The sequence below is a fragment of the Trachypithecus francoisi genome, unplaced genomic scaffold (assembly GCF_009764315.1).
Source record: "Trachypithecus francoisi isolate TF-2019V2 unplaced genomic scaffold, Tfra_2.0 Lachesis_group4, whole genome shotgun sequence".
In the NCBI taxonomy this organism is placed as follows: Eukaryota; Metazoa; Chordata; class Mammalia; order Primates; family Cercopithecidae; genus Trachypithecus; species Trachypithecus francoisi.
Genome location: NW_022681469.1, coordinates 23,168,817 through 23,189,377, shown reverse-complemented (window position 1 = coordinate 23,189,377; position 20,561 = coordinate 23,168,817). Strand labels below are relative to the sequence as shown.

The 20,561-nt window shown below is 46.4% G+C and overlaps 1 protein-coding gene across 1 annotated transcript; it reads right to left on the bottom strand.

Annotated features, from left to right (window-relative positions):
* Positions 1–962: 962 nt before the first annotated feature.
* Positions 963–20,413, bottom strand: FAM180A (family with sequence similarity 180 member A). The gene is made up of 3 exons (XM_033191928.1): positions 20,061–20,413; positions 8,116–8,216; positions 963–5,668 (listed from the first exon to the last, which is right to left on the bottom strand). Exons 1-3 carry the CDS (start codon positions 20,134–20,136, stop codon positions 5,324–5,326), a joined length of 522 nt encoding a protein of 173 aa, XP_033047819.1. The 5' UTR covers positions 20,137–20,413; the 3' UTR covers positions 963–5,323.
* Between the last annotated feature and the right edge of the window lie 148 nt (positions 20,414–20,561).

Genomic DNA, 20,561 nt, shown 5'->3' with positions numbered 1-20,561 from the left:
GTACAAAGTTAAGCCTTTCAGACTTCCCTGCTGGCAAAGATCGTTTGCCTCAGCACCGGGGGGGGATATAAAGGGTCTAGGCCAGCAGAGGGTATGAGCCCGTGAGAAAGACTCCAGATCTTTTGGGAAGTATAGCTGCCTCCCTGGCAAAGTCTAGATGCCAGTCTCATGCCCAGATGTCAGTGGACTCTGGCTTAAGTAGGTGCTCAAATGCTTCTCTCTGAGGCTCTCCAAAAAGGAAACCAAAGCCCTTCTTTGGCTGGTACAAAAGGAGGGGGTAGGAGGGCAGGGAAGAAGTTGATGAGTTCAGGGACAAGGTCTTAGCTGCAGTTGAACTCTGGAATTTCTCCTGCTTACAGCTTGGAAGAAGTTGTTAGCTTCTTTTCTCACAACGGACATGTGGATTTGGGGCAAGGAATAAAAGCAAAAGCAAAAGCTCAAACATTCTGTAAGTAGTGGTTCCTGGCAACATGACCTTACCTTGATCTGGGAGATGCTGAGCAGAGTGAAAGGGTTATAAAACCCACGTTGTCTTGAATTCACAGAACACAGGAATGGCGTTCCAAAATCTGCACCTATACTACTTGAAAATGATCCCCAGGCTAAAGTGACCAGGGAAGTCACCCAAAAAACAAATTCTTCTTGACTTTTAAGGCAGGTGCAACTGTGGACAGCCCAGGTCCCCTTTGAAATTATCTTGCCATCGTAGGATGGGCTAGGATGACTCAACTCTTTAAATGCATGTTAAAGACTGGCTACTGTATTTACTACATTCTGGTCTCATTTTTTTTTTGGTTATGATTTTGAAACTCAGAATGAACAATACCACGTGTGATGTTTTGGTCGCAAACATTAAAGGCACCGGATAATTATAAGCAGCTGTAGAAGTCAACATCCACTGTTAAACCCATGAACCATTTCAAATTCCTCAGTGAGATACTCTGAGATAACAAAGATTCCAGTGAGCAACTCAATCATGACATTTTTATTATACCATAGACGAATATTTGTTAAATAAAAATAGGTACAGCAAGTGATACAATAACACCAGTAGTTCTCCTTCAGAACTCGACCCATTTTTCAGAGGAAGAAAACACTTTTCCAGAATACAATGCTCAAGAAATGTAAGCCAGATCCCACTTGTATGAGGTATCTTAAGTAGTCAGACTCTCAAAATCAGAAAGCAGAATAATGGCGCCAAGAGCTGGGGCAGGCAGGGGGAAGGGGGAAAGGGGAGTTGTTCAATGCATATAGAGCTTCAGAATTACAAGATGAGAAAGTTCTGGGGGTCTGTCGCACAGCAGCATGCATGGAGTTAACACTGCCATACTCTATGCTTAAAAATGGTTAAGATGGTAAATTTTATGTGATATGTTTTTTTACCACAATAAAAAAAATAAGATATTGAAATGGATTAGGAAAGTAAGGGGTGTTGTACAAAGTAATTTAACAAGCATTTAATTTTAGACTGTTGGACCTGCAGAAATACTTTGATTTGTTAGATTCAAGGTGAGGTGACAGAGCAATGAAGGTTTCAGCAGTTAAATGTTTGTTGATGTCTCTTGAGTGACATTGGAGATAGCTGTGAGGATGCCAACGATGGAGGAAACGTAGAAAGGTTTTAGATCGTGGGCCGGGCGCGATGGCTTACGCCTGTAATCCCAGCACTTTGGGAGGCTGAGGCAGGCAGACCATTTGAGGTCAGGAGTTTGAGACCAGCCTGGCCAACATGGTGAAAACCCATCTCTGCTAAAAATACAAAAAAATTAGCAGGGCATGGTGATGTACACCTATGGTCCCGGCTACTTGGGAGGTTGAGGTGGGAGAATCGCTTGAACCCTGTAGGCAGAGGCGCCACTGCACTCTAGCCTGGGGACAGAGAGAGATTGTCTCAAAAAACAAACAAACAAAAACAAAACAAAAAAACCCACAAAGTTTTTAGATCCTAAAATTTGTCAGCAGAAATGGTTACATAAGTCATGGGCAAGTTTCCACTATAAACATCACACTCCCATATTATTCTAATAGTAATTATAACCAAATGTGACCCCTTCATGACTATAGTTGTGTAGAGTGTGGCACTAATGAGGCAAAATAGGAGACCCTGTTTGTCTGTCTAGTCTACATTTCTACTGTTCCTTGGGCAAAGAATAGGGTTTTCTGGCTGCTGGTGGTGATCATAGTATTCGATTCTGCATGTCAATGAAGTCATTGTTATAAAACTGTGGGTAAACAATTATCTGCATTCAGATTAAAATAGTTTTTAGGATTCTAGTTACTGAAAACGAGTCTTCATCTGTCTTTAAAAAGGTCATGTCCTTCTTTTTTCTATTTTTTTTCAGTCATTGATTGCCACAGAAATTCAGGCCCCAATTTGTGTTTAATTTTTTTGTTGCTGGGTGAATGTTCCTGGGAACCATCCTCCCATTCATGGATTTCTTAACTACTGGGAGCAGCCATCTACATAACATGGTGGTCAGGGACTACAAGGGTGGGCCTTTCTATCTGATGATTCTGAGTACAAGAAAGTTTTCAGATCCATTGTCAAGGGAGTGGAGCCTCAGGGCGGGACACTGACTATCAGGGTATTGCACAGTGTCTAGGGACTGAGGCCATTGCTCATCCACTCCCCACCTGACATCGAGGAAAAGTACAGTGAAGATAGGCTACCATGTTTATCTGGGCGATCCCAACACTGTCTGTACACTGACTTTTGCTTTATTTAAACAATGATACCCAGAGAAGACTGACAGACAGTGAGTGTTAGAGTGTGGGTCAGCAGAGATAGAGCAAAGGTCAAGCAGAAGAGTCTTGGAGATGCATCAAAAAACAGACACAAAGATACATGGAACTGGGCCCAAATATAGAGCAGCAGAGATACCAACTAAAATAAAACAAAGAAAGAAAGAGACAAGCAGAGTGACCGTGTCAGAGAGAACATGTACATTTAGAAAGAGAAAGATTGAACAAAAAAAGCATATATCAGAATCTGCATTTGGAGGAGGTAAAAGAGCAGTATGGTCAAGGAATGAGAAAGAGAGACTGAGACTTACTAATCTTCTGAGCCTGAGAATATCAGGATGCAAAACTGTGTTTTTCTCTGATGATGAATACCTTCTTCCTGCATCCCAGTATTTCTCCAAAAAGATCATGCAGGTAGCACTGCTAAGCAAAGCTTATTTGCTCAAAGATTTTGAAGGAGTCCAGACCTCATCATTACCAAATGACAATTGTTAAATACCCATTTCAGAATCAAATTTAGCTGAATAAATCCTTACTCATTCAAAGATCAGACTTCTTGCAGCTTTAGCTTGCAGAACACAGCTGTAAACTTAGGAGAAGCCAGAAAGATCTCTGAGCTAATGAGGAATCCTTATTAGGACCCAGACACTCGACCCTTAGCAGAGGCCTTCATCTATTAACTCTTATTTAACATAGAATTATAACAAGCCTGGCTATCTTAGTTTGTAGGCGATGGCCAGCTAAGAAAGAACAGACTGTGAAGGGCAAGTTGTATTGGCAACAAAGAAAAATATGCTGTAATAGTCTGACAGTGAGGGAGACAGCAGAAAAACTCAGAACTGAACACAGAATGAGGAGTCTGGGACCTCTCAGCGTCGGTACAAACAGTTGAGCAGACTTCTTAGGTCCAGGTGCTCTCCTTATAGCATCTCACAGTTAAACAATTGTAGAAACTTCATAGGTAGGAGTCTTAGAGATTATCTTATCCAACTCCTTCATTAGAATATTTAAATGATGATATGGCTGGGTGCAATGGCTTGCACCTACAATCCCAACACTTTGGGAGCCTGAGGCAGGTGGATCACTTGAGGCCAGAAGTTCGAGACTAGCCTGGCCAACATGGCAAAAAACCGTCTCTACTAAAAATACAAAAATTAGCCAGGTGTGTTGGTGCACGCCTATAGTCCCAGCTACTCGGGAGGCTGAGGCAGAAGAATCACTTGAACCCAGGAGGCAGATGTTGCAGTGAGCCGAGATAATGCCACTGCACTCCAGCCAGGACGACAGAGCGAGACTCCATCTCTCTCATATCACACACACACACACACACACACACACGCGCACACACACACAAGAATGTTTAAATGATGATCTTACACTAAACAAAAGCTTAAGGTGATATGTATGTATAGTTTAAATAGATATCGAGTCAATATCTCTAAAAGGAAAGTTTTGGCATTTGAAAGGGTAGAATTCTGTCATCTGAAAATCATTTTTATTTGGAGCATTTAGTGCTCTGATGATGCTAAATTATTTTCACATGAAGACAGACAGGCACAGGCCTTCATGCCATCTTGTTCGTTGGGAGACTCTTTCTGCATTTGCTTGGTTTTTCTATTCAAAGACAAGGTATGGCTGGACTGGGCTCTGGGCCCCTTCCTGTTTCTCTTCTGTGTTAAGCCAGCTTTCAAAAAAGAAGAGTTCAGACAGAAAGGTCATAAAATTACTGATTTTCTAATGGATTCTTCTTGGCAGCTTTTGGAAAAGTCAAGAAGTATATCCTTGGCAAATAATATATTTATTTGGGTATAGCTCTAGTTTCTTTATATTTACTATAGAACCTCTGGAAAAATGTTCATTCATCCCAGCACCCTAGTCCCTTAGGACCGAAGGAATCTGTCCCCCATCTTCCTGCCATGATGTCTCCTTTAGCTCATTCCTCACTCTTTTTTTAATTTTTTTTTTTTTTTTTTCTTGAGACAGAGTCTCACTTTGTTCCCCAGGCTGGAGTGCAGTGGCACGATCTCAGCTCACTGCAACCTCTACCTCCTGGGTTCGAATGATTCTCCTGCCTCAGCCTACTGAGTAGCCAGGATTACAGGCATGCGCCACCGTGTCCGGCTGACTTTTGTGATTTTAGTAGAGATGGGTTTTCACTGTGTTGCCCAGATTGGTCTTGAACTTCTGACCTCAAATAATCCTCCCATCTCAGCCTCCCGAAGTGCTGGGATTACAGGCATGAGCTGCTGTGCCTGGCCTGTCCTCACTCTTGAGTGTGTGTGGCGAGTGCTCTGGGTTGAAGCATATCGGACTTCTGCCTGCCACAGGCAACCCATTCTGCCCATGGAGGCATCTTGAATGACCACTCCAGCCCTTCCAGGTCACATGATGGCATGAATCAGGTGTGTCTTCCAGGAAACTACAAGGAGAAAAGAGCATCGGGGTTACTCTGTTTGATCTCTGCTGCTCTGTGTCAGCGGTACGTGTTTTGTTGCTGGTCTCTGTAAATGGAGTAGAGAATGAAGACTTTCTGGATTACTGTGCTGGTCCCTGCTCCGAGGTCCTGGTGTGGGCCAGTCTCTCAGGGCGGTACTCCCGGCTGTGAGGAGCGCATCAGGTCATGCCTCAGGGCCTGGAAGAGGCTAATGAGGGACTGCGCCCAGATGTCCTTCTGATAGCCGTGGGACAGGGCTGTGCGGTAGGCCACATAGGCTAGGGTCAGCACTGTCCTTTCAAAGTCTTCTTTCTTGAGGATGCCAGGGTGGCTGGAGAGGCTGGCGCTGAGCCGGCGGATGTCTGGGATGCTCTTGGGGATGACATTGTTGCAGATGGTGCGGAAGTCCGAGGCCTTCCTCAAGGAGGCCAGCTCCTCGTCCTTGATGGAGATCTGCAGGTCAGGGCTGATCTCAAGTTCGGCCAGCAGGAACTGGTGAGAAACGTGAATGTGCAAAAATATGAAGTGGGGCATTGCTGAGGACACAGTTGTATTCATTATCACGCACCTTCCCTTAGGGAGGCAGCTGCCAGAAGAGCTTTGGAACCCAAGAGACCTGAGTTCCAGTTCTGACTTTCTCACTTGCTGTGTGACCTTGGACAACTTACTTAACTTCTCTGAGCCTCACTTTCCTTCTCTGTGTAAATAATTAGTAACAGCATCTACTTCACTTGGGTATTGTGAGAGGTAAATAAGACAAATATGGACAGAGCTAATACAGTGCCTGGTTCAAAACCAGTATTTAAGGGACTAATTATAGTTTCTAGTGTCCTGGATAAATTCCTTCTTCCCTTTCTTTCTCCCACCCAACAAAGATCATCTAAAGCATCAACTATTTCAGATAATTTTAAGGCAGAAGCTGGGAGACTCTTTCTGCATTAGCTTGGTTTTTCTGTTCAAAGACAAGGTGTGACTGGATCGGGCTGTTGGCCCCTTCCTGTTTCTCTTCTGTGTTAAACCAGCTTTCAAAAAAGAGTTCAGACATAAAGGTCATAAAATTACTGATTTTTTTTTTTTTTTTTTTTTGAGATGGAGTCTCACTCTGTCACTCAGGCTGGAATGCAGTGGCACGATCTCAGCTCACTGCAACCTCCGCCTCCTGGGTTCAAGCGATTCTCCTGTCTCAGCTTCCCAGGTAGCCGGGATCACAGGCGCCCACCAGCATGCCCAGCTAGTTTTTCGTATTTTTAGTAGAGATGGGGTTTCACCATGTTGGTCCAGCTGGTCTTGAAAACTCCTGACCTCAGATGATCCCCCAGCCTCGACCTCCCAAAGTGCTGGGATGACAGGCATGACCCACTACGCCGAGCCAAATGACTGATGTTCTAACTGATTCTTCTTGGCAGCTTTTGGAAAAGTCAAGAAGTACATCCTTGGCAAACAATCTATTTATTTGGGTATAGCTCTAGTTTCTTTATATTTACTATAAGACCTCTGGAAAAATGTTCAGAGTTTGAAGGATGCAGAGGATTGTGTTAGGAATCAATTGGGATACAGAGATTTGCCCTTGTCTCTCACCTGCCCACTAAGCGTAGGAGCTGGGTCTGCCATGCACTTCCCTGCGTAGTGCCAGGCTCACAGTAGGGACGGAATGACTCCAAATCCTAACTCTTCTCTCTGTCTCTGTCTTCCCCTGCCCTAATTTATCCTCCATGACACTGTCTATGATCTTTCTGAAATATAGATCTCTTTGTATGACTCCCATGTTCAAGACTAGGCAAAGACTCTGCATTTCCCAGTCTGGTTCCCAAGGCAGAATTTGAAATCTCTCCCCTGACTTAACTACATGGCTACAGCAAGTTATCTCTTATTTTATTTTATTTTTTTAAGATGGAGTCTCGCTTTGTCGCCCAGGCTAGAGTGCAGTGGCATGATCTGAGATCACTGCAACCTCCACCTGCCAGGTTCAAGTGATTCTCCTGCCTCAGCCTCCCAAGTAGCTGGGATTACAGGTGCACGCCACCACGCCTGGCTAATTTTTGTATTTTTGGTAGACATGGGGTTTCACCATGGTGGCCAGGCTGGTCTCGAACTCCTGACCTCAGGTGATCCATCTGCCTCGGCCTCCCAAAGTGCTGGGATTACAAGCATGAGCCACCACACCTGGCCCAGCTGTCTCTTTCTTAACCAGACAGTCCTAGTGCATGGAGTCAGAGGATGTCACAGCTGGAGGGGAATTTTGGACAGCATAGTTGAATTCTCTCATTTAACAGATGAGGAGAGTCAGGCCCAGAGAGAAACTATGGCTTATGCAAGGTGGCACAACAGACGGGTGACAGAGCCAGGACGAAAGCTCAGATCTCGAGCCTGGAATCATAACACTGAACCAATCTGGGCGGTCTTGGGAAACTGACCCTGTGGTTTGGAGGAGGAGTGGGGTCTCAGTGATGCAAGGTGAGAGGTAGTGGAAGCCAGCCGGCAGGGTGGCCCGTGGCTTCCAGAAACCCAGCTGGGCTGGCAGCTCATCCAGACAGCACTGCCGTCACAGCATTCAGGGCCTTGGAGACATGGCTGCACCCAGACAACGGCTTGGCATTTCCTGGCAAGTCCTGCCTCAGGGCCTTTGCTTGGGAATTTTGCCACACTCTTCTGCCTGGGCACCAGGATTGATGCCTATGGGCCAAATCTAATTTTAATTTAAGCTGAACTGAACTCCTAACGCCATCATTCTCTGTTATAGCATGTGGGAAAGACAGGAGGCATGAGGAATACTTTATGAATGAGCAAAATTCTGTGACCTCTACAAATTAGGCTATTCCCTACCACAGCAGGGGTCACTCATGGTCAGGGGCTCAGGTCACTTCTCCTTTTCCAAAAAAGAGAGAGAGAGTGCAGTGCCTTTTGGGTGACTTGGATTGAGCACGTTCCCCTCTGCCTACCTCGAAGAGCAGCTCCACCTCCTCCAGGGAGGTCTGCAGGACTGGGTTCAACGGCAGTGATGAGGACCTCTTTGGCCGGTGGGCAGCAGGGAAGAGCACGGCTGAAAGAAAGAAAACAGTGAGTTCCTGGCTGCTGTGTGTGCCCAGACCTTTTCCCTCTGATCCACCTGCAGGGTAGTCAGGGATTCTTAAAAATGGACTGACTTGGCCAGGCTTCGTGGCTCACGCCTGTAATCCCAGCACTTTGGGAGGCCGAGGCGGGTGGAACACCTGAGGTCAGGAGTTCGAGACCAGCCTGGTCAACATGGTGCAACCCTGTCTCTACTAAAATTACAAAAAAATAGCCAGATGCAGTGGCAGGTGCCTGTAATTGCAGCTACTTGGGAGGCTGGGGCAGGAGAATTGTTTTAACATGGGGGGTGGAGGTTGTAGTGAGCTGAGACTGCGCCATTGCACTCCAGCCTGGGCAACAGAGCGAGACTCCATGTAAAAAAAAAAAAAAGGACTGACTTGAAAGTGGTGGTGGACACAGAGTGAGGAGAGAGGTGACACACCCCCCTGGTGTGGCCCAGAAAGCTCTCAGGCATGTCAGACCAGTGGCTGAAAAACTGGCTGCTCATCAGAACCATCTGAGAAAATGAGAAAAGAAAAGAAAGAGAAAAAGGAAGAACCATCTGATAAACTTTTGTAAAATCTATATGCCTAGGGATACACATGCCTTAGGGAATTTATATTAAACCAAAGCAAAATAAAGCAAAGCAGAAATGATGAGCAAACAAAAAGCTCCAAAGTCAATAAGTGAGTTTGCTGAAAACACTGTTCCCTGATAGCACTGCACACATCTTAGCATGTTATCACTGTGAAGTGCTGGTTTATACCCTTTTAAATCAGAAGATCAGGCTTCTGGCTACCTCAGGCTCATCCAAAATACAGCTGCCAAGAATCTGAACACAGGTGACAAAATAAAGGAAGAGAGCTGCACAAGACCCTGGCCCTTGGCCGGGCGCGGTGGCTCACGCCTGTAATCCCAGCACTTTGGGAGGCCGAGGCGGGCGGATCACAAGGTCAGGAGATCGAGACCATGGTGAAACCCCGTCTCTACTAAAAATACAAAAAAATTAGCCGGGCGCAGTTGCGGGCGCCTGTAGTCCCAGCTACTCAGGAGGCTGAGGCAGGAGAATGGCGTGAACCCGGGAGGCGGAGCTTGCAGTGAGCTGAGATCCGGCCACTGTACTCCAGCCTGGGCGGCAGAGCGAGACTCTGCCTCAAAAAAAAAAAAAAAAAAAAAAGACCCTGGCCCTTGGATCTAGGGCATCATTGTGGGGTCAAGCTCAGAGCTTTCCCCAAGGGCTGACTGATTTCTTTTTTTTGTTTGTTTGAGATGGAGTCTTGTTCTGTCACCCAGGCTGGAGTGCAGTGGCACAATCTCGACTCACTGCAACCTCTACCTCCTGGGTTCAAGTGATTCTCCTGCCTTAGCCTCCCAAGTAGCTAGGATTACAGGTGCGTGCCACCATGCCTGGCTAATTGTTGCATTTTTAGTAGAGACAGAATTTCACCATGTTGACCGGGCTAGTCTTGAACTCCTGACCTCAAGTTTGTGCCTGCCTCAGCCTCCCAAAGTGCAGGGATTATAAGCATGAGCTACTGCGCCCAGCCAAGGCTGGCTGATTTAGTATAAAGTCAGTGACTTGACAGTGCTGTTCCCCAGTGGTTGCATGCAGAAGTGGTAACTGGAGGAAGATGAATGGCCACTAGAGGTGCACAGGACAGCAAGAATTAGGCACTGGCTGGGGTCAAGTGAGGGAGAAGACAGAACATCAGAGGGTATAGGAAAGATCATTATAAATTGCAGTTCTCCAGGACCACGTCAGGCTAGGAGCAAATGGCCCTGGTCACCTCCACGGCCCCTCTGGGGAGCAGGCACTGTGCAGAAATGATCGGCAAGCCTTCCGCCAGCTGATAAAAAAGGTACAGCTTCTTTAAGACACTTGATTGTGATCTACCAGAAAACTGGGGAAATAACGGTAAAAATCGAGACTATAAGGTGTTGGCACCCCCTGCAGTTGTACAGGCATATTTTGCTTAATCATACATGGCAGCTCTGCTAGTTGATAATAGTGCCCTTAAGCCACTGAGAAAAGGTCAAATTATGTTCAGTGTACGCAGTTAAAGAAGGCAGGCTGGGCGCGGTGGCTCACGCCTATAATCCCAGTACTTTGAGAGGCCGAGGTGGGCAGATCACATGAGACCAGGAGTTTGAGACCATCCTAATAAACATGGTGAAACCCCATCTCTACTAAAAATACAAAAATTAGCTGGACATGGTGGTGCGTGCCTGTAATCCCAGCTACTTGGGAGGCTGAGGCAGGAGAATTGCTTGAACCCGGGAGGTGGAGCTTGCAGTGAACCGAGATTGTGCCACACTGCATTCCAGCCTGGCGACAGAGTGAGACTCCATCTCAAAAAAAAAAAAAAAAAGAAAGAAAAAAAAAGGCAGAGAAGGATGGAAATCATTTTAGAAGGATTTCCATCAGACGTGATAAAAAAAAAAAAAAAAAGGAAACATCTTTAACTTAGAGGAACTTTTCTGTAAAGCTCACTGGTGGGGATCTCCCATGTCCCAGAAAAGCCTGATGGATGTGTCACAGTATTGCTGTAAATTACTTTCTTAGTAACTCATTTATGATCGATACCACAAGTTCCTCAAGGACTGGGATCCATATAGTTTAATATTTCTGTACCCGTGGCAGAGCCTGGCAGGCATCTGGGCTGTGTGCCAGGCATAGCTGTTGATGACCAAATCCCTGCACTAATGGTCGCCTCGGCCAGCAGAATGACCAGCTCTGTTTTGCCAGACCATGCTCGGGGAAGAAGCCATCAGCTCCATGGCAGTATTCACTAGCCCGGCATTTCAGCAGAGTTTATACTCTGCCAAAAAAGAGCCAGTTTCCCACAGAATCATAGATTTCATGGCTTGAGGAAGCCTTTGTCCCTGTTCATCCACTGCCAGTGCCTGTAGTGTCAGGTGGAACGCAGGAGAGTGAGGTGTCTGTGACGTCACTAGTTCACACTGTTAGAGTCACCAAAGTGGTTTCTTGAACCTGGCTCCAGAGTTCTGGTTTAACTGAATCAGAGTGCAATGAACACAATATGATTTCGTAAAGCTTCCTAAGTGCTTCTAATGACAGCCAAGGTTGAGAACCACTGTCCTAGTGAATGAGCTTGACCTGAAATTGTGTGGAAGACGCTGACCTTAGGCTGTGTGGCCGCTCTCTGGTTAGACTGGTGCTTCCCAGCCTTGACTAGACATTCGATTCATCTGGGCACTTTTAGAAACCCGAATACCCAAGACCACACCCCAGGCCAATCTGTGGGCATCTCTGGGAGTGAAACGTAGGCACTGGGACTTTTTCCAGCTCCCAGGCTCCAGTAGGCAGCCAGATCTGTGTTATCCACATCACAGGCTGATGGTGTCCTTCTACCATAAAACAATTCAGAGTTCTTGCCTATCTGATGGGGCCTTACAAGGCCAACTGAAGAGACCAAGGTCATCACGTTCTGGGAGGTGAGGAGTGCAGGCACAGAGAGGCATGGGCTTTGTCTCTGCTTTCTCCTTGGTATGAGATGAGTTGGTCTTAGGTCAAGGTGTGCCTGTTTCTTTCTTCATGCTCTTCTTTTCTTCCCGCCAGGAAGAAAGGGGGTGGATGAAAGCCCCTTCTTAGGATAGGATCTAAGAGTGACTTTACTTCTTTAATTCTGCTAGAATTTATCTCTTATTGCCAAATTAAAGGTTCCCTTAAAAAAAACACACAAACAAAACAAAACAAAACAAAAAAAAACCCTCAGTCCCAGCAGATGAAGGCGATAGGGAGGGAATGTCAGGGCGTGGAGCCCTTTCTTTTCCCTGTAATCACAGCCAGCCTGTGGCTGCCTGCCTGGAAGTTATTCATGATCTTAGACCTGGACTTTCTTCACTCAATTGTTGCCCTGCAAACAGCAACATGCCTTTAACATGCTCACCCCAGGTGGACCTCTAGTTCTCAAACAGCCAAGAAGAAAATACTTCCTGATTCAAAGCTGAGCTTGATAATGGAAACTCTGTCATTTCCAATAGCTCTTGGTATCCTACTGAATAATAACATAGTTTGGTGGAGACTTAGAAATAGCTTCAGCCTTCAGGCAAGGGGAATGGCTATTGCTTTACGATGTAAGTTTGTACCAGGCGCGGCAGCTCACACTTGTAATCTCAGGACTTTGGGAAGCTGAGGCGGGTGGATAACTTGAACTCAGAAATTTGAGACCAGCCTGGGTAACAAAGTGAGACCCGTCTCTACTAAAAATAAAAAAAATTAGCTGGGCGTGGTGGCACATGCTTGTGGTCCCAGCTACTTGGAAGACTGAGGCAGGAGGATCAATTGGGCCTGGGAGGTCAAGGCTGCAGTGAGCTGTGATTAGCTACTGTATGCCAGCCTGGGTGACAGAATGAGACCCTGTCTCAAAAAAAAAAAAAAGAAAAAAAAAAAAAAGCAAAGCCAAGCAAATGGGAGAAAGCATTTCCAATGAATGTAACTGATAAGGATCAATATCTAGAAGCTAAGAAAGAGGTCCTACCAATCCACTTAAAAAGCAAAAAATCAGAATGTATGTGTGGGAAGCACAGGAATCTTAAAGATGGATCTCTCTCCCTCCCTTCCTCACCCCCACCCCTGTGCTGGTCCACCAGCCCTAGCAGTGCTGCCCCTCGCATTTCTATGGCTGCTTTGACCTTGTGCATTGGGCAGGGGTAGGGAAGGTTGTGCCCCTTAGGCTGCTGGAGTGCAGCCAGCTCTAGGGCAGACATCTCAGTGGTTCAGCAGCCACCCAGATCTGACTCCCTGTGTGAGGCAAGACCTAGAGGGAATCTCCACTGGAGAGGCTGGAGGTGGTGGGTGAGAAATAGCTCTATCTGATCAATGTCAAAACACAGAGGTCAAATTTCACAATGTACAGTCACTCCAAGATGTTCTTGTCCATAATGACAAAGGCTGGACCCCACCAGAAATGCTGATGGCTGAAACAAGGGCTGGCAAACTCCAAGATGTATATGTGCAAAGCTGGAAACTAGACTTGCTCCTCCATTTTAGAAAATCCCGTTTCCGCCGGAAGACTTTCCTGGGAACCCCACTGTACATGGTTGTTTTCCTTCTCTATCTCTATCTTTCTTTATCCAGGCCACATGTTTGGCATCTTGCTGCACAGCACCCTGAAAAGTTTCATCAGGGTTGCCAGGCCCTGGGAGGGAGCGAATGGGCTGTGTGCAGCCTCTGCCTCACCTCTCTGTGTGTGTAATGCAGTGCTCTAGGTGCAGTCTCAGGATACGTTTTGGAATGATTTAAGGAAACATAAACCAGGTAGTGATAAAACCAAACCAAAACAACAGCCTTGGAGACTCTTCAGGGCTTTGCTGGTTTTTCTTCCTTTTCCTTCTGCTCCATCCCTCAAACTCACGGAGGTCGCTTAAAGTTCAGCTCCCTGCTCCCTGCTCCCTGTGAGTAAAGTGCTCTGGGCAGCCCAGCCTTCGCAAGGCTGATGGGAGGGAGGCCTGAGTGCTCCTCCCTGGATGCCCATTAACAATGGCATCCCCTCTAAGAGTGGGGTGGGGAGATCAGAGACTGGCAGGAGGATCCCACGCCTCCCAGGTGCCGCCTGGGCACTGAACCTCAGACAAGAAGGTTGGTGTGACATGTATGTCAGAAGCACGGACTTTGTGCATCTTTTGCTTGTGTACAATTGGGCCCATTTGTTTACTTTCTTCTCCATTCAATGCTCCCTGCCCAGCCCACTGTCCAGGCGTTTCTTCAGGATGTGAATGTGTCCATGAGGGCCACTCAGTGTGTCTGTCCTAAGGGCCTTGAGATTCAATGGTCAACTTGCGTGGAAGTTGGCTGCCCAGGCTGGCCATGGGGTGGGGAAACCAAGCGCTGCTCAGTTCCTCCTCGATTCCCTGCCCAAATGAGCATCTAGGACACATGGGACCAACCAGCATAGAACAAGTGACTCACTTGCTAAAGGTCATGCCACATGGACTGAGTTAGTCCGGGAGCTGGATCCAGAGTTCATGATTCATGTGTTATAGCGTGTTCTGTCCACGTCTTCTGCTGAGAGATACCTCTGGAGCTTAGACTAAAGCTCTTAACATGTGGAGCTCAGATATAATAATGCAATAGCTCAGGGGCACCCACTGTGTGCCTTGTGCTGTCCATAGGTACCTCGTGAGGTAAATATGAACTTTCCATTTTATAGATGAAGAAACTTGGAGGTTAAGAAAATTGCCCTAGGCCATCCGACTTATGTGAGGTAGGGCTGGGATTAAAATCCAGATCTCCAAGGCTGCAAAACCCAATCTCACTGATAAGTGAACAATTCTCTTTTTGGTAGGTACCTCTGCCCAGAGACTGGGCATTCTTCAGTTCTGAATAACGCCAGAAAGGATAAATGGTAGTTAGTGATGAATGAAGGAATGCCTATGCATTTGGTAGAAAACGTATTCTTAAATGGATCACACATATTTTTCAAAACTCTGACTTTGACTTATAATAATGTGATATGCAAGGTAAAAGGACTACTTTTAGGATCACTCTCCTGCTTTGATTCTCCTTTTCTCCCTCATTGTTCCTCTTTTTTTTTTTTTTTTTTTTTGAGACAAGAGTCTTGCTCTGTTGCCCATGCTGGAGGGCAGTGGTACAATCTTGGCTCCCAGGTTCAAGCGATTCTTGTGCCTCAGCCTCCTGAGTAGTTGGAACTACAGGTGCCACCATGCCCGGCTAATTTTTTTTTTTTTTTTTTCTCCAGTGGAGACGGGTTGTTTATCATGCTGGCCAGGCTGGTCTCGAACTCCTGACCTGAAGTGATCCTCCTGCCTCAACCTCCCAAAGTGCTGGGATTACAGGTGTGAGTCACCGCGCCTGGCCCTTTATTGTTCCTTTGCAATCGCTTGGCAAAAGCACAATCCAGCTCTACCCATTCCACACCTGCCCCTGTGCACCTGAATGTGGCTGGAGAAAAAAGCTCTTTGTGATGACTCTATTTAAAATTACAACCCTCTGGACTCTCTAGCCTCTGTCCCTACTTTATGATCATCCAACAAATCACATATTTTAAAATATAAATATATTTGTTGCCTGTTTCCTCTCACTAGAGGGTATGGGATTTTGTCTATTTTGTTCACTGTTGTACTCCCAGTGCCTAGCATCATGCTCCTTCCTGTTCATCAAAAGAATAAATAATCCCATAGGAACACATTACCTGCCCTGTTCACTAAGCTCTATTCTTTTCAAATAGAGTGCCTTACAAAATCCTTCCTTTTCTAATAGGGTGAATCTAGAGTTTATCTGTGATTCTCGGTCTTGGCTAATGATCAGAAAGTAGATGTTGACTTCTGTCTCCACCACACCCTCCCCTTATCCCTGAGGAATCCCTGTTTGGGCCCGGAAGAAGCTATTTTTTAATTGATCTCAGTGAGTGCTGTCCCCTACCTCCCCCACACCTTAGCCCTTCAAAACTTTCTTGCCTAGACAAACAGCCAGAGGCACTCCAGTGGAGTAGCCTGCCTTTGTTGGGCGGCCCGACCTTCTCTTTGACTTTCTGTAATCTGGGTTAAAAGTCTCTTTCTTCTTTCCTCCCATCCCTCTGATATGTTCAGTAGCACAGTATTCAGGCTAATCATGCTTTCCCCGGAACTGTGTGTAGTATTTGTGGCAAATAGCTTGTTGGAAAGGATTCAAGCTGCAGACCATCTCAAGCCAAACTACAACTGTATTTTTAATGAATCAGTTGAAGCGACTCGATGGAAAGGACAGTGGGTGTGGAAAGAAAAAGCTCTCGTTTGTAAAAGATCTTTTGCCAGATCTGATGGATGTCATTTACTTTTTGGCTCCTGGACCAGCCCTCTGTAAACACAATGCTATTCTGAGGAAGCCAGGGTCTTGGCCCTGTGCGTGGGGACCCTCTGGGAGCGCTCCTGAGAGGGCTCTGGCAGCCAGCTCCTCTTGGCTGGAAAGCTCCACCATGGAGGGGGAGCTTGGGGTTGCCGGGAGCAGGTGAGTGGCCCATGGGGATGGAGAAATATGCAGAGCGGACGAATGAGCACAGGGCACTCTGACAGCAGATGGACCTCGGGGATCAACTTCAACCCTGCCCTTGCAGCTGGGGGAGCTGGGGCACTTCGCTTCTTGCCTCACCCTCCAGTTTTCTTACCTGTAAATGGCCAGGATAGCACCTGCCTCATGGAGTTACTGTGGAGTGAGAAGATGGCTCTGCATGGGGCACCTGGGCAGTTAATACTTAAAACAATTTTCGTTTTGGACACAGGGTCTTGCTCTGTCATCCAGGCTGGAGTGAAGTGGCTCAATCATAGCTCTCTGCATCCTTGACCTCCTGGGCCTAAGTGATCCTACCACCTTCATTTCCTGGCATTAAGTGATCCTACCACCTTAACCTTCTCAGTAGCTGGGACTACAGGCATATGCTGCTACACCCAGCTAATTTGTTTTAATTTTAATTTTTTAAGACATAGGTTGGGGGGGGTCCCACTATGTTTCCAGGCTGGTCTCGAACTCTTGGCCTCTCAGCCCCCTGAGTCACTGGAATTACAGGTGTGAACCACCATGCCCGGCAGTCAGTGAGTACTTACTGAGTACTGACCACAGGCCTTTCCCTCATGGAACATTCATGACTAAGGACACACACAACCCTAAAATGGACACCTGAAAATGACATAATTTCCATCAAAAAATGGAAGGGCTGCTCTATTAAACTGCTTAAAAAAATAATTTGTGTGTATTCAACAAAAGCATAGATATTCATATTCCTTAATAGATGCATATTTGTTTCTCAAGTATGGCTAGTCCTCCCCCTTCCAGTAGTGCCCTGGCAGGACCTGGTATGTGCTGGGACGTGGGCCACCTGTGTGTGTGTTTGTGTGTGTGTGTGTGTAGATGTGGCTTTCCTGGCTTGGCCACAGGTGAGTCATTTGGTCTTCATCAAGCTGGTAGGGCTGGAATGGGTGATCCTGGATCCTGGCATGGAAAGCTGCCTCCCAGGGTGGAATCCTAGAGAGCGCTTAGGGAAAGGCTGGGAGGATGGTAGGAAAAAGACAGTCCTAACAGCAGGGTGCATATTGCCTGTGGGTTTACGTCTACATTTCTACGTGTTGGAGCAGGAGGGTAGGAGGATGGACATGGGGTAGCGGTGGGGCGGGGTCTGAAGGGCAGGGGGTGGAAGAGGAAAATCTCAGGAAGACATTGCCCTAAGACTTTCCAAAGGGAGTACTTTGAATTGAGGCTGGAGGTAGGGTGCGGGGAAGGATGAAGGTGAAATGAATAATACATTTGGAAAAACTGTTATTCATTTGGGTGTGACTCCTATTCCGTCTTAAAAAAAAGATGGCGAGAACTGTGTATTTCTTTTATAATTAGAAAAAAATGTTAAAAATGAAAAAAAAATCAGCTACGTGGAAGACATTTGATGATGGTTGGAGGGACTCCATATCGTTTGTTGACTCTGAGCGCTGACTTGAGCCATTAATCTAGCACGTCACATCTGCTGCCTCATAGTGGCCTCGATATCAGATGGGCTGGCTTTGAGTCAGTGGATCATGAACTCACTGTGGAAAGACCTTCCCCATTGTGGAAGGACATGGTCCAGAGAAGCTGCTCCCAGAATGTTGCTAGATTCCCCTGTTAAGAGCCTCAAACTTCCTTTAATGAAAAATTTTTATTTTTCAAAAATGGGCAGGCAATAGCTAATATTTATATTGTGCTTTGTCATTTACAAAGCATTTTCAGCTATATTTTTGAATATGACCCTCACAGTAACACCATGAGGGTGAGTTTTATTGATGTGATGGATGTTAATGTCACCTGTTAGTGAACTAAAGCTCAGAGAGGTTAAGAGACTTGTCTGAGATCACACTGCCAAATAGAGGTGGAATTTAAATCAGGTCCCTTGCAGAGTAGCTCATGATGTGGCTGTTATGTTTATAAGCCATATTGCAAATCAAATGATCCCTTTTGGCTTTGTAACAGCCTGTGCATTAGGAAGAGTGGGCATTATTATCCCGTTTAATAAACAAATCTCCAGTGTGACAAAGAGGGGAGCGACAGAACCCAGCTCCAAGATCTCTTTGCTGTTTACTTCCAAGTGCTACCTCAAAGTTTGTGCACATTACTAACAGGGAGGTGTGACAACAGAGTGACTATAGTCAATAATAATTTAATTGTACATTTAAAAAGAACTAAAAGAGAGCCGGGCACTGTGGCTCACACCTATAATACCAGCACTTTGGGAGGCTGAGGTGGGCGGATCACTTGAGGTCAGGAGTTTGAGACCAGCCTGGCCAACATGGTGAAACCCCATCTCTACTAAAAATACAAAAATTAGCCATGTGTGGTGGCGGGTGCCTGTAATCTCAGCTACTCTGGAGGCTGAGGCAGGAGTATTGCTTGAACCTGGGAGACAGAGGTTTCAGTGAACTGAGATTGCACCACTGCACTCCAGCCTGAGACCCCATCTCAAAAATAAATAAATAAGTAAAGAAATAACAAATAAAAATAATAAAAGAGTATCATTGGATTGTTTGTAACATGAAGGATAAATGCTTGAGGGGATGGATACCCCATCTTCCATGATGTGATTATTATTAACTGCATGCCTGTATCAAAACATCTAATAGACCTCAGAAATATAAACAACTACTATGTACCCACATAAATTAAACATTAAACATTAAAAAAGGAAAAGGGAGGGGTGTACATGTGCATGTGCATGTGTATGCAATGTTGTTATGGGAAAAATGAAGAATGCTGTATTATTTGTTTCTGGGCAATGATCACTTCACAGCTCAGCTCAAAAGACTTATATCCCTGTTAGAGATTAAGTCTCTAATATCAGGTTGAACCGTGAGGAAATAAAACCCAGCATAAGTACAGTAGCTTTTGCCTCCCTCCCATTTCAGATCCTTCTCTCGCGCTGCTCTATCCCCACTCCGGCCACTCCTTCCTTCCCTGACACGGTCCTTGAGAAGCAAGCAGGAGGTGCATCCATGCCACCATGCCAGTTGCCTTCCAATTTTGCATCTCTAGAAACACCTACTGGCCTCACTTGAAGGAGCCCATTCTTGTTGCAGTTCTTTCTGGGAGAGTGAACTCAGTTGACTTTAGGCAGTGGAAAGATTTCCATTCATATTGGTGAAGAGTGGGCAGTGCTGTGGGTATCTCCTTTCCTAACAGTGATAAACTCAGGCTCGAGGTGCTCCCGGTGTCTACCAAGCAGAGCCAGTCCCTGGGAAATGGAGAAAAGATGCCATCCAGCTAGGAGGAACTACATCCTGAGAGGGAGGAAGTCAGTGATGAGAGAACAGCCTTTTCTGGGGCCCCTTCCTTTGTGAGGAGGTGGTGGGGCCGGTGGGTGCGGCGGAGGCTGAAAGGTTGCTCTCCTCACCTGCCCACCTCTGGCTGCAGAGATGCATCCCCTCCTGGTGAGGAGGCAATGTCCTGTAGATCTTCTGCTCTCTTTCCCCCAGGGAGCAGGCCTTTGGCATCCCAGCCCCCATCACTCCATCATTTTAGAAGCAGACCTCAGCACCTGCTCTCCAGACGGTCTGGCCCAACTGCTGCAGGTGGTGGGGGCAGTCGAGGAAATGAGTTCTCTCTGGGATACCAGAAAGGGATGCTCTCTGGGTTCTCCACCTCGACCTAGTTCCCCCAGGGGCTTTGATTTTTTTCCAGTGTCATTTCCCCATCACCCTCTAAGAAGGGGGAACATGTCAAGAAGCATCAAGCAATTGACAGAGATTAGATAAAAGGAGAGTGCGGGGCTTCTAAGGTACTTCACTCCAAATTTTGAATTGCATTTAAAAAAGAATAATGAGCATCAAACAAACAAATGAATAAAAAGCAACTCACCCTTGCTCCACCTGTGGCACATAGAAGCCTGAGCATTGTAATACAACAGCAGAAGCAGCAACGTCTTCCAATGCATCTTGTCCTTCAACAGGTGACAAATCGACCCTCAAGCCCAATGGAACCCCAGTAGCTGCAGGTATGCCCGCGCTGTTCTTCCCAACGAGACGATGGAGTGCTTCCCTCCCTTCCTTTTGCAGACGTGCAGAAATGCCTACTCTGCCTCAGAAGGCTGGAGGCTGAAGGCTGCGTCCTGGGTGGGACAGGAGTCAGTACCTCTCTTCATTTGACTCTCTCTGGGATTGGGGGACTGGGCTTCCACAGAGAGACTCTGTTTTTGAGCACATCTGGAGTGACTCACGGGGCATGTGATCTCCTTGGCAGTGGGGCGGATAAATATAATTTCTGTACTTGAGTTCCATGTGTTGGATGCACCCACTGGAATTTTTTCTTTAACAAACAGACCCGCGGAACTTGTTAGAGAGCCCGGCGAAGACTTGGCTG

Coding starts and splice junctions, on each gene's coding strand:
- FAM180A (XM_033191928.1), bottom strand. CDS start 20,136: ATGCATTGGAAGACGTTGCTGCTTCTGCTGTTGTATTACAATGCTCAG. Junction 8,217..20,060: donor GTGCCACAGGTGGAGCAAGG/GTGAGTTGCTTT, acceptor TCTTTCTTTCAG/CCGTGCTCTTCCCTGCTGCC. Junction 5,669..8,115: donor AGGTGGAGCTGCTCTTCGAG/GTAGGCAGAGGG, acceptor GTTTCTCACCAG/TTCCTGCTGGCCGAACTTGA.